The 14,165-nt window shown below is 43.5% G+C and overlaps 1 protein-coding gene across 10 annotated transcripts in view; it reads right to left on the bottom strand.

Moving 5' to 3' along the window:
• Nucleotides 1-14,165, bottom strand: part of CADPS (calcium dependent secretion activator) — a gene marked incomplete at its 5' end in the record, with an annotated part of 195,724 nt that overhangs the window by 49,317 nt on the left and 132,242 nt on the right. For 9 of the 10 annotated variants that reach the window (XM_082768147.1, XM_082768149.1, XM_082768152.1 and 6 more), the window contains one exon: nt 3,129-3,235. In XM_082768147.1, the coding sequence (XP_082624273.1) occupies nt 3,129-3,235 (107 nt within the window). Of the gene's footprint in view, nt 1-3,128; nt 3,236-11,995; nt 12,065-14,165 lie in introns of all 10 variants that reach the window. The other variant, XM_082768148.1, reaches the window with a different exon arrangement.

Here is a 14,165-nt window from a genome sequence, read left to right as displayed (position 1 = left end):
AAGTAAAACTTTAGCTGCACAAGTCTGTAACTTAATGCCAGACTCCTCAACCTCCTCCTCCCTACTCTCAGTGATCAGGACCTTCCTGCAGTGGGAGCATAACACCACGCTTTGAGGAACTCCTTCATGATGGTAACATTTCCTTTATTTACCATCTACTTACCTGCTTCACTCAGAACATGATGTGAAGGCAAAACAAAGTGTTCTTTCTAGCCAAACACACCTATTAGTGTATGTTTTACACATGGATACACATGTATATATGTATGACCTCAAGGAGTTAAAATACATATATACATATACACATACGTATACATAGAGAGAGAACACGGGTTCCAAAAGACTCGAAGGCCACGGTCTCTGGCGTGTGCCATCAGTCATCCAGGGGAAGGAGAGCAGAGCTGGAGACATCTGAGCAGCGAGGTGACGCACGGCAGAGACCTCCTGCTCTACACAGCACCTACCAAGCACCACTGATTCTCCTGCATTTTTGTCTCTGCTGCTTTGCCTCTTTCTGATGGGTGAGGCAAACCCAGCTGACAAGGCACGATGCTCCTGCTCTAATGGTTTTGACTCCATGCTCTGAGTTTTGGTTTCTGGGTCCCCATTTGTGTGCCTGCCTGGATGGCCATGTTGGGAAAAAAGGGGTGTGTTTTCATCACAAAAACTGTTGGTTTTCAGAAAATAAGGCATTCCTTCAGTAACCGATGCCATTTAATTCTGCTGAACATCCAAAGCAGACCGGAGAGTCACACCTTGCAGGCTGAACTTTCTCACCCCCAGGTGAATGGACAAGAAGACAAAAAATCTCACCTGGAATAATATATATAAAAAAAAAAGTGCAGTACCTCAGCGATTCTCATTGCACAGGAGCAGAATAATGTGGCCATGACGCATAATAAAAACGATGTGATAAATCCGCCAGCCTCTTGCCTCTCTGCTCCTTTGGGTGCAATTCCAAGTGTGCAGAGAGCTGGCCAACTGCCTGAGCACTGCTTAAGTGCCACAGAAACCCTCGGGACAGGAATTCAGTAACGTTCTGACAGTATCCGGGGCTTCTGGACAGAGATGAATTTCACCCTTCCAGATCACCCTTCGGAACAAGGGACCAGGAAGCCTCCTATCCCTGTTGGCATTAACCTTCTGTCTCTAATCACAGCCTTGTGACACTGAAGATGCTGAAGAACAGCTTTAACATTCGTCCTTGTGAGGAGCAGCACAGCTGGCTGAACACCACTGCCCTGTAACTCCCTGCTTCAGAAGTCTACTGTTTTCAGAATTACTTGCACTTTAAAATCAGCTCTTTCCAGGCTGGATACACAAACAGCCTGTGCTGGTGATGAGTGGAATAAAATACTCGTTAGCCTTGGGCAAGTTATAGCGGTGCGCTCAGGCACCTCCTCATTTTTGCAAAACAAAATGAAGTTTATTTCACTCTTCACCACGTTTATTCTCTCTCTACATATAAATACTGTATATCCAGTACAAGGCACATACAGACAAAACCAGAGGAAGAACACTACCATTCTAGTCACTTGTGTAGAACTCAGTCCATCTCCACCACAGTGTACTATAGGTCGGGTGAATGCAAAACAACAGAGGTAACAACAGGCTGAGGAGAGATTCCAGGCAGGTAGGGTTGTGTTGGGATGTAACTGCAGCGCTCGTAAAAGATACCCATTGCTACATGCATGGACTGGACTGCTACGCCACATTGACCCTCCTGTGTAAGGCTACCAGCTCCACAAGCAGCCGACTGGGAGTTGCTGTTACATTCCTCGGTTAAAGTTACGGAAGCGAGGGCAACCCAGGTAAAATCCCGGGAGGAAACATGGCACTGAGAGGGCATGCACGAAATATGACAGGAGTGACTCGTGTCATTCAGTTTAGTCACATACCTCTTTCCCCTGCCAGGATCATCCAAGATTGAATGAACAGTAGAAAAACAGGGAGGAAATTTAAATATGCAAGCAGGCATTAGTTGGGTGTCGTGGATTGTTGTGTATTATCAATAAGTTAAGTTATACTGCAAGTTTAATATACACTGGAATGATTTTTAGGTGATTGTGAAATTAGTTATCAAATGCTTTTAATGCAAAATATAGTGAGTATATATAAAAATGGGAAGGAAAAGAGAAAAGAGTGCATGAGTGTTACAATACCTACAGGCATAAACAATAACTGTTCACTCTGAATTTTAGAAATGATTCATTTTCCAACACTTAGCCAAGAGCACCAGAGTTACAGAGAACACTGGGCTCAATCCTGCAAACACTTACACGGGTGGGCGAGTCCCCATGGGCAGCCCCATCCAGGGGCTATACCCAGCACTGCCAGCGGCCTCAGGATCAGTGTTTCCAGGATCAAGCCTCAGGATTTTCTGAAATATACCTGACTCTGACATAGTTTCAGTGTTTTTAAAGCACGATTATTTCCATTAAAGTGCTCTGAAGAGTTAAGAGTAGTTTATTAGGCATTAGGTACCTCAAATAATTAGTAACAGAGAATAATTCATTCTGATCTCCACGCTAGTAATTGAAGGATTCCCAATAAACCAAGACAGAAGCGGCCAACAAAAAACCAAGCGAGCTAAAACAGCAGTTTATCATGTACCACAGGGGCAAAGGGAAACCCCTGGAAACAACCTGAATGCTCAGGAAGGGACCAAAAATCCTTGTTTTGCTTTGTGATGGTTTTACTTGCCACAGCTCTCAACAGCAGGAGCGGTTTGCTGCTGACAGTGACCGCTGCTAATGCTGTCTGGAGGTACAAACTCAGGACATTTGGGGCAATACGACCTTTCTCAAAAGTGGACGGGCTTGGTCTTGCACGTAGCTGGTGGTGAATATATTGGGCTCTTGCTGGCGCTGCATGAAAGGCTGCAGACTGATGTAGACGACAGCAGGATTTAATTCATTCCTCCTTTAGCCCCCCCTCCCCTCTGAAGAGCAATCTTCCTGAGCTGTCCCCGTGCCTTCAGCAACCCTTTTACCACCATTATTGGCTTCTAAAAAAGATAACCCAGCACCTGTTCGGAAGACATCCCATAAATACACAGAGCCACCAGCAACCGACCAGACCCTGCTCGAGCCCTGCGGGGCACAAGCTCGCAGGGCGCCGCTGCTCACCTCTGCATGGTGTTCTTCGTTTTGTTGGAGGACTTCAATTACCAATTCTGCCAGACGTATTGTGTCTTCTAACTTTTTAGCTGGTGTGACTAACCGGCCTACATTTTCTGTAGTACAAGAACTCGAGTTAAAAGGCAGGCAGAGTGAAAAAGCTAGATGCACAGTAAGTAATTTTAGAGGTTTAAGAAATCCCATAATATTCTACAGCTTTAAAGATCTTTTCATGCATATGTTAAATGCTTATATAATTAGTACTGAGCAAACCAGAAAGCCACATTCGTTATAATACTATGAAAATACAGTGCTCCAGCTCCAAATCTCACAATACTGTCAGAGTTGTTTTGCGTTATGGTGAGGTGGTGGCACTTTATTAGCTCAAATAGGAACATTACATTCCCTAAAGACAGCATCTGGCCACTAATGTATGAACAATATGTGTCCTTCAACGTAGATGATGCATTACAAATCATGTCTGTACGATTTTAACGTTCTTTTAAGATCAATTTAAACAAATCTCTCTGCACTTTTAATAAATCGTCAAACTCGAGCAATTTAAATGTCACCTGCTACTGAAAGCAAAGACTGCAGGTCTGACCTGCTCCAGGATTTAACTTCACAATGGTCAAGGAGTTACGCATGCTGGAGGGAGTGGAAAGTGGTAAATCCCACTAGGTGCTCATACGTAAGATTTATATGGGAAAAGAGATGCAACTTTACAGCAAAAACCCCGCAAACAAACCAAGGAGTTTAAATCCTGGAGCTTGCTGTTACTTTGCAGCATTTTCTAAAGATTTTTCAAAACAACCAAATCATATTCTTCCAGGTAACATATTTCTATTAGCATATTAAACATCTGAGGTGCAAACAATCTGGACCATTTAGAGTATTTCAATAGAAATAATAGAGAAAAAAAACAAAATAGACACATTTTCATCGAACGGCAGCTTCCGCAGAGCTGGCTAGGTGCAACCAAGGAGGCTCCTGTGACCTGACCCCGTGGCTCACCTGCACTGGTCACCCTGGGGAGAAGCAGAGCAGCAGCCCTGCTCCCTGGGGACCCACCTGTGCTGCAGTGTCCCCACCTGCAACTACAGATGTGTCCCTCTGGCTAACAACTGGGTACGAAACCTGGCTCTAGCGTAGCTAGGGGGAAGGACAGGATCACACTTCGGTGCTACATCGTCTGGTTCATCCCTCTCCACCTATTTACATTTTGATCTGTCCGTGATATTAAAGCTGGAGACTTTGCAAATAGGTGAAGTACCAAAAAAAAAAAACAAACACAAAAGCCAAATCAGTCTGCTGCAATTATATAGTATACAACAGACTGTTTGAGCTCAACAAAGCAAAATGGGAGACGTGCATGAATTAAAGCTCCTTTACTAGCAAGGTGTTCACCTTGGGATGCCCAGAGCTAAGCCCAACAGCTTGGGTTGTGCTGCAATGCGAGGCAGCTGCGCATCTTGCTCCAGGCTCCTGCATGCATTAGCATTTTGTTAGTGCTTAGATTTTCTTTTCTGGCAGAGCAGAAACTTGGGGTTGCACACAGATGCCACCACTCTGCTCTGCTGGGTCCCACGCTGAGTACCGGGGCAGAAATCCCTGCCTTGCTGAAGGCTCGTGAACTTTGAGGACTCGGCTCTCCACCTCAACACCACGCCTGCTCCCACTTTTCCCTGAATGTACTTCTACAGGCAGTAATTTCCCGTGAAAAGGCAAGGCATGTTTTTCAGAACTGCCACACTCGGGTGGCTGTGTGAGGGCACACGGTGCTGTTTTCGGAGGAGCTGAGCAGCCAAGCCAGCTGAAACCTGGCACTGCAGGTGCTTTTGGCTCAGCGGAGAGATGCAGCATGGCACATTCACTCTACATTTTTCCAGATTGATACCATGGACAGGGGCTGTGAGCTCTATTCTCTGCTTTCCATCTCTTGTATCACTGGAAACAAAAAGAAATCCAGGTTCCCCTTATCCTACTCTATTGGGCAAATACTGATACTGGTTAACTCGTCCTTCCTTCTATTGAAACCAGCACCTCACTGGCTACAACAAAAAGAAACTTGTTCCTTTTATGCAAAGAGAGTCCCAAAGAGTGTCCCTCAGTAAGCTCTGGTTGCTTCTGCACCTCCAAAGCCAGGGGGAAGCTTTTCCATTGATCAGAGCAGCATCAGACCCATTCTCATTTGCAACACTGATCTGCTCTCAAATACAACTAAAAGACAAAAGTGTTAATAAGAACAACTGCTCAGAGATGCTGTCTTTAAAGAAAATATTGATGCTTATACAACTTTGGCAGCCAGCAGATGTCAATCTTAATTTTTTTTCTTCTTATTTTAAATATTTCCCTGGTTAAGTTACTATACATCAGAATATTCTGCTAAGATAGCTGGAGCACTGACAGTTACATCAAACGTATACGATATACTTATCAAACATTTCATCCAACATCATGTAAAGCTCATACATATTTATAGTTTTCATGCAAAATGTTATGCAACAACAATGTTATTTTGTGCTGACGTTGATATTTGAAAATGTTGCATATGTCAGACATTGCTAGACAAAAAAATGTGGACATTTTGAAATAAACGCTACCTCTAAATCTCTAAAAACCTACCACGTCGCGCTAGGTGTTTCGTAAAGCTGCACATGAGAACTAGCTCCCTAATGCTAAACAAGCAACTGCTTAATACTAAACAAGCAACTGCTAGACTAGGAAAGCACTGAATAAAAGGAAGGAAGACTATTACAGTACTTGGCGTCTGTTTGGCCATGCCTTTGAGCATATGATTTATCATGTTAGTCTGCGTTTGAGGAGATGACGGTGGCCCAGCCGGTGGCTTAGGCTTGGATGGACGGGCTGCTTGTGCGTGACGGAGAGACGCCAAAAGTAAAGAGACAAGGGACGTCATAAACAGTGACAAAAAGATGAAAACTTTTGACAGGAACATAAGCAGGAATGGTCAAATACACATGGAATAAGCTGCTGGGTTTTTGCTCATTGGTACTCGAGGTATTACACAGGAATGACACCGTTTAACAACAAATATCCTAGAAGTCAGAAGGTTCTTACATCCTACAGCAGTGTGCAATCAGAAAGCTAAAAATTCAACACAAGTGTGGAACTGCCTTTCGTGCAGCCACGTGACAAACCTGACTTTGGGCAATCCAGCTAAAACTCCAGAATTCAGAGCAGGTGACTAAAAACCATCACTTTAAGTCAGCGCTCCTGTGCTTAGGTACATTTAGCAATAGAATAATGAGCCACATGAATTAATTGCTTTACAAATATCAATTACACATTTTAGAATTAAACGTCACTGTTGGTTAAAGGGAGCTATAAAATATTCTTGTGCAATTTAAACATGTAAAAAAATCTGTCACTTAAAAATGTGTGGTTCCTGATCGTTTCCAGCTCATTTAATTATTTTCAACTTGGAATTCTAGTGGCTTTTATATTCTGGGTTGAATCATATATAAAAACTTGCCAGCTCTATCAAATATGTTACTTGCTATTCCAAATGTTAGAATACTGCAATCAGGACTTGACCCATCTGTCATATAGTTTACAATATCAGCATAGGAAAAATTCAAAGAAAATAGCCTTTCCTTTTACATACACTCAGAGAATAAATTACATACTGTGCATATATTAACACAATAGTTTCTATTACATTTAATATCAGTTTTTAGCAGCATTGTGACTATTTTTAATAATGCCATTTGCAAGGATTCTGGCATATTTATCTGGACATTCTATTGCCAAAAGTCCTTGCCATTTTGATTGCATTTTCCAGTGGAAAAAAAAAAATCGGTTGGCTTGTGCGAAGTAGATTTCTGATTGCTTTTAATTCTCACAGAATTACAACACTTATCAGAGTGTAATAAAGAATATTCGAGTAAACCCTATGTTAAAGAGGATGAGTTAGGTTTGTTGCCTCTCTCCATACACAGAGGTACACACGTACACGAACACACACACAATGCACAACTGTGCACACACACGCACACACACACACACACATTTTTAGTCTTTTAAGCTGTAACGATTTAATTCAGACTCTTAGATTCGAGCCACTGGCTTCCGGCTTTCTTTTTTCGTTTGTTTTGTTTTGTTTTCTGCTAACAAGAAAAACAAATCTATTTGCTTATCTCTGGAGTCGCCCTGATCCTTGTTCAATGTTTACCCAGGGTGGCTTTGTCCCCAGAAATTGTACCTCTCAGCCTCAAGTGACAAAAACACCAGCTTTTTGGGCATTGGCCTAATGACTTTCAGTCTCATTTAAAACATAAGCAAGAATTCAATTTGGCTACTCGCTGACGGCTCCTGAGCCCGGCACGTAATGGTTAGGAAGGATTTTTTACTGCTCACCACTAGGACGAGCAGTTTGTGCCACGGTCCCGGCGCGGGCAGGGGTTGTGGCACATCTCCTCCCACCTGCGTTTGGCAGCCAAGTGAGAGGAATGCCTCCCAAAAGGAATGCCAGTCCTGCTGGCTCTGATGTTGGGGAGTCCGAGAGGGAGAGCTCCTCCTAGTACTGCCAGAGCCAAGGAGATCTGCCCCCCATCGCGGCTCTGTGCGCTGTGACCCTAAATCGCCCCTAAATGCGAGCCCAGCCTCCGCATCGCCAACGACTCATGCTAAGGAGGGGGGTGCCCATGCAAACCCTGGCAGAAAGCAGATTTCAGACCTCGCTGACCCCCAGCTCCTGCAGCAGCCTGACCTGTGCAAGTGATTTCTGTCCTGGGTAAAGCCACGAGAGGTGAAGGATGAGGAGGAAGCAGCAAGAGATGCAGCACCTCCGTAACTTCAAAATTCAAACGGGGACAGGGCACTGGGGCAGAGGCGCTCCCCTGGGAGTGATGCTGAGAGCTGTGGGCAGCACACCCTGTCCTGCCCAGCTGCTGTTCCTGATTGAGATTTATGTGTGTCTGGAAGGGATTTCAGTGAGGATAACACTTTTTTCTCCCAAACCAAGATGCATTATCTTCAAACTAAGACAAATTCACGGATTATTATTTTTTTTTCAACTCAGGAGACTTGACTCCAGCTCTCAAAAATTCAATATTCTGCAAAGAAATCTGATCTCCTGACTTTTTATTATTTAGCCTCGTGATTATTTAGCCTCGTGAAGAATTTTTGCACATCTGAATTACATCTCACGCCTCAGGCAGCAAGTGGCTTTGCAGTTGGTAAGAGCTCTGTGGAAGGGTAAGGGCACAGTGCAGAGCATCGTGTAACAACCTCAACACTGCTCCAAACACCAGCTTCTAAAGGACAACAGGAAATTTAGGAAGCTGCGTAATGACTCTGCCAAACGCAGCTGAATGCCACTTCAAGGAACGAAACAATAAAGCAGCAGTTCAGCAAGCAAACAAGCACAGGTTGCATTTACGCCTGAGTTACAGTCATAGTAAAGTAAATGATTTATTAATGACTTCAGTCTCCGTTCCTGCCTCAAAGACTGATGGTTTCGTATATTTTGCACCCCTATTTATTTGGGGGATGTCATTTGATTTTCTTGATGAGCTCTGTGCTTTATGGCAGATGCTGGGGGTGATTGCGTAGTGGTGGCTGGGCTAATAAATCCCACGGGACCTCTCCTTGTCTCAGGTTGGGTTAATAAACAAGCAGCTGAGCCCCTACGGCTTTGGTGCGCTCTGTAAAGACGCCGGGTACGCGCACGGAGCTTCCCAGGCTGAGATCCAGAAATAGGCAACGCGAGTGACGTAAAGTGAGCGCGGGGACTGTGACAAGGGGCAGTACGAGTGCCTTGACAAATACCACTGCTTGTCAGCAACCTGCTGCATCGCTCCGCTCAGACACCGACCTCTCCCGCACCCGCTCCCCCAGCCCAGCACGCTTTCTGTGCCTGCCGGGGCGAGCACTTTGCTCAAGATGCTCGGTGCCAGGGCTGAGAAAAAATCACATTTTTGGTCCCAAAATGGCCCAAGACAAAATTATTTCCCCTAGGGACAGAGCAATGGGATGTCACTGGGTCTGTATCAAGTTGCTTTCTGCCTGCAGAGCTGCCCTGCTGGTGGTCCTTGCCCCGTGCACCAAGGCACCAGCTGTCCCCAGCCCTACATCTCCTCCACTTCTCATCTTCATGCAGCAGCTCAGGGGGACCACAGGAAGCCTCTTTTCTTATAGAGGCCAAAACCAGGTCACTACATGAGATATAATCTGAAACCTAAAGACCAAAAGTCTTACACTAAGCACAATGAATGGCCAAACTGACAGCTATCACTGTGGCTGGCACCAGCTCTGAAGCTGCCTGTACTCAGCTCCAGCAGAGCGAAGTGGCATTTGTGTTCATGGGAACGGGATCCCTTAATGCCACCACCCTCAAACACAGTGCAGTGCATTTCTCAATTCCTGGGCATAAGGGACAGAGAAATTCTTTTCTAAAGGAAGGATGGACTCTCAGCTTACATAAATATGCCTTCAAACCCTTATTAAAAGGTTGCACTTATTAATGTGAGTGTTAGTAGTTTTGTGTGATTAATAATTAAAACAAGCCATTAATCTTTAATTATTGTAATGTTCTGTTTAGCGTTCTATTTTAAGTCCATATTTTTATGAGACTACAAGCTTCTTAGGGGAAAGGAGAACGAGGGGTGACATTTGGGTGTTTAAGAAGTTGTTTTCAATATCTTATTTTTATTCTTGCTTTTGGCAAAATAAATAAAAAGTCAGGCCAAAACCCAGTCACTTTTGACTCCACTTAAGCTGAGGAACTGATTTCAAGTTGAGTCCTGCTGACCTTGCCTGAAAATTTTTCATTTAAGACACTGGTAGGGTTGTGGGCACAAAGCAGGGCTGTCACAGCTTGCTGTGTCCTCTTGCTCGCTCCCAGCATCCAGAAGCAGTTTTATTTTTAAACGAGCTGGGCCAAAGAAACCTCCTTCTGAGTTCCCCAACTTTCAGCACGTGACAAGCCTTTGCCAGCAAGAGCAATGCCCAGTGCTTGCGTTGTGCTTAACACACAACAGCCCATTGTGGCCATGGGAAATAGCTGCACGTGCCATAGTTTTGTCTGCAATTTGTGTACCTGCACCTCTTGCTGCTGTAGGGAAGAATTCATCTCCGTTGCCTAACTATTGCTAGTCAAAATTGGTTTTAGTGCCATGCTCTAGATCCTGGGCCAAATTTGAGCTCCGGGAGCCTGGGGAAGCCTGGGCAGAACAAACCCAGTCCCTTTTCTGCTTTAAAAAAGCAATTTCCCTTTGCAAACAGCTGAAATCAACTGAATTATTATTATTATATTTTTTTTCCACAAAACATAACAATCTACTCACAAAAAGAGATGAACAGTTCAGGTTTCAAGGACTTTCAAACCAGGACTCTGGTGTACGACAGAAACGAGAACAGGGGGCTGCAGACCTCCAAAACCCCTTCTGAAGAGACAGGCACTTCGGGCATTTTGGTCTGCGCTGAACCTTTGCCTCATCACATGTCACCACAGGTTATAAACGAGAGACAAACACGACTTCTGTCTGACCGGATTGTTTGTCACACATTAACGAAAAAATTGAAAATAAAAAAAAAAAAATTAAAAAACCAGTCCTCCCAATAGGGCATAAAACAGAAGATATGAAAAACAAAAATGAACAGTAGTTTCGTCATTAATGTGCCTGTTGGGTGTGTTAAATTAATGGCCAGATCACCAACATTTCTGCGCCAAAAATGAGCTGCAGTTCTTTTGGAAAACAAGAAACTTTCTCTTTCCAAAGGCCAGGTTCTCCATTAAAACTGTCTCTTAAGAAGACACTCGATTTCTATGAGGTATTTCTAATCTACACTCTATTCTAAGGAAGGAGGCAAAAGAGGTTACGTAGACAGCACAAATTAACTCCTTAAGTATCAATGCATCTCCATTTTCAGCCTGAAGGAGTACATATCTTAAGGAGCTATGAAAAAAAAAAATTAAACAAAATAAATATAACTCAACAGTCCTAGTAATTTATAATGCATATACAATAGTTCACCTGCATCCTTTTGATTCTCTATATGAAAGAGAGAAAGCGACAAGGAGAGAAAAGAGAGAAACAAGAACAGATAGGCAGGATTAATGAGCAAGTGGACCGCACAGCCCCCCAGTTATGCGTGATATATGACATTTGAAAAGAAGAAAAGTTGCCCCGTCTCGCCCCCCCGCCCAGCAGCATGGTGTTACCAAAAGAAGCTCCTTTCAAAGAGGTGAAAGAAAGTGCTGCACAAATAGAAAGTCGGAGAGCGCGAGCTCTGCAAACGTGCAGGGGCTCCCCAAGCGGCACCTGGGCTCGTGTGTCCCCTCCGGAGCTCGGTGGAGAGGAGCAAACCAAAAAATCCAGGAGGAGAGCAAGTACAGCGCTTCCGCTCGAGAGAACGGACAGGAGACATGTAAGATCTGATGTACAGAGGAAGGACAGCCTCACAGGGTCTTATACACAGGATTGGTTACAGATCGTGTACGCAGGAGAAGGGACGGCTTTTCCCCGCGTCCTTTATCTGACCGCTAGCTCGTTTCTCCCCGGTGTAGCTGCTGCCCTTTGATTGTGTACCAGTGACAAGCACTTTACAAATTGGGGTTACACGGAAGCAAAGTAAAAATGCATTCAGGTCACAGACATAAAGAGTAACTGAAAAAACTTACAGACAGTCTGAGTTTATCACAAACAAATGGCTAAATTGTCTAACCTGGTTTAGGCTGATAAAAAGTGACTGGACTTCTCACACTGGGTTTCACAGACAGAAGCAACAGACAAGCCAATGCTAAAAGACTTGAAGCAAGGAGAGTGAGTTGGTTTGGATCTGGACTTTCTTGAGGTAATGAGAACAGAAAGAGTGAGGACAGCATGGAGAGGAGGGTGGTAGGTACTCACGAATGGTTAAATCCATCACTTGAGAGGCCAAGCAGAAGACAGGATGCTCATACATTTCTCTCTTTTTCCCTATAAAAGAGGATTTGGGCATGCAAGAGGCTTAGGTCAGAGGTAAAGAGGTTATAGGTTATAGGTCAGAGGAAAACTTTATATTAGGTTAAAAGGAAAATAGCCGTAGAGTATTTTGGGATACACACAGGATAAAAGGAAAAAAAAGGGGGGAGAGGGAAAGGAGGGTTCAAATCGGAGGTCTACTGGATTAACCATTCAGCATGCCCATGAGTCACAAGAGAGGTTGTGACCATGACTCTAGAGGTTTGTTCGGAACTGTTTGCAAGAATATGGTCAAAACGTCATGAATAGAGGAAAATAGATTTTCAGTAGTTTAAGGCTCCGAGATACTAAGGATTTCAGCCTTCAGTATCTAAGGCTCTCGCAGGTATTTCTTCATAAACATAGCCGCAAGCACTGCCGCCACTGATTTTGTTTTGCATCTCTGAGAAAACTCTTTTAAACGTGGCTGTTTAGGTATCAGCATTTGAGAGCAGGATTTCAAAACCATGCACGGCACATAGAGATGCACCTCGCCAAGGCAAATTTGTCCTTTGCTCTTCTAAGGAGCTATTTGAACGCGTAGTGGACTATGCTCATGAGAGAAAACCTGATGCATGCAGCTGGCGGATGTTGGGTTGTTTGAACTAACAAGCCCAGCATGCTTCGAAATTGGTGTTACAACCACTTTTACAGAGATAGGATAAAAAAGTGGCTGTGGCCAATCACGGATAAAAGAGGAGAAAAGCAGAAGAGAGCAGGTAGTGTGGAATGAACTATTTCTCTGAAAAGGTAGCTGGAAAAAAAGTTTGTTGCTTCAAAGTATTCCCAGACCTACAAGTCACAGTGCAAAAAGAGGGCAGATAATTAACACAACCAAGAAGAATTGAGGCACAAAAGGAAAAGTACACACTAACTGTTCTACTTTGGAAATGAATGCATTTTTACTTACAGATCATAAAGTTTGTTTTTGCATAGATTTATCTGAAAGAAGAGAGCAAATCTTACCAACGAGTTAGTGATATTTACACAGAGAACCTAAGGGAGCCAGCACTGGGTAGAAGCATCCATCACAGAAAAGCTGCTTTTGATTCTCAGTCCTTCTCCAGCCTTGTCAAGTATATTTAAACATTGCATTTTACAGAATACACCAATTAAAATATCCTGTGAAGTTGAGTACTTCGATAAATTGCCTGATAATACAGTGCTTATGAAACCTTCGTTCCTACTCTATTTTTGTCACTCATTACCAAGTCAAGAGTTGATAAACATCCTTTTAGTGCCCAATTCTTAAGTGTTTCTCACTGGATGCATAACAATGAATTCATTACCACTGGTACACAATTTGCATCGTTAGACAGAAAAAAATGGAAAAAGAGAGGACATGTCATGTACAGAACCTGGACAATTTGTCATATAACAACCCAATTTTTCATGTAAACAAGAACTATGAAAAGATCAGAGGGAGCTGTTTTTTTTTTTCTCCTCTCAATATTGTCCTAGAGGCATACAATGATAATCTCAGCTGTAGGAAAGCTTCACATCACACATGACAGAAACCCAAACTCTGGAGCAGAACATACCATTCATCTGGAACATACGGGTTTAAGCAATTGCAAACTTGGATACAGTTGGGTAGGAGTTTCAAGTTGGGGACAGCAGCCCACAAGGTAGCAACGTAAACTGATCAACATGTAAAGAGCTACTGGATCAGAGAGCTTCAGCTAACACGTATCCTCCAGCAAGCTTTAAAATGTCTTTTTGATGGCTACATGTGTCTCTGGTCACTGGTTATTATTCTCCCATAACTTAAAAGGTCAATAATATCAGCTGTGCCGGATTTAGAGTGACAAGAAAGAAATCTGATGCAAGTATGGGACCGACTGATCGATGCCTGCTATGCAAAGTGCAAAGACAATGAAACACTCCCAGAAAAAGACATTTTAAATTGGCTACAAACGATTAAGCATAGATTAAACAGTTTTTCAGCTTCTTATTTTTCATTTGTTTCCTGAACTCCACTGTCACAAGCAATTAGCTGCGCTATACCTTCAGCTGCAAAGATGACATCCCAAGTATTTTTCAATTTGTTTTTTAAAACCACAACATGAATCTGAAT

The sequence above is a fragment of the Aythya marila genome (genome assembly GCF_965140915.1).
Source record: "Aythya marila genome assembly, chromosome: 10".
Classification (NCBI taxonomy): Eukaryota; Metazoa; Chordata; class Aves; order Anseriformes; family Anatidae; genus Aythya; species Aythya marila.
The sequence above is the reverse complement of the archived record's forward strand: the minus strand, read 5'-3'. Positions and strand labels throughout refer to the sequence as shown.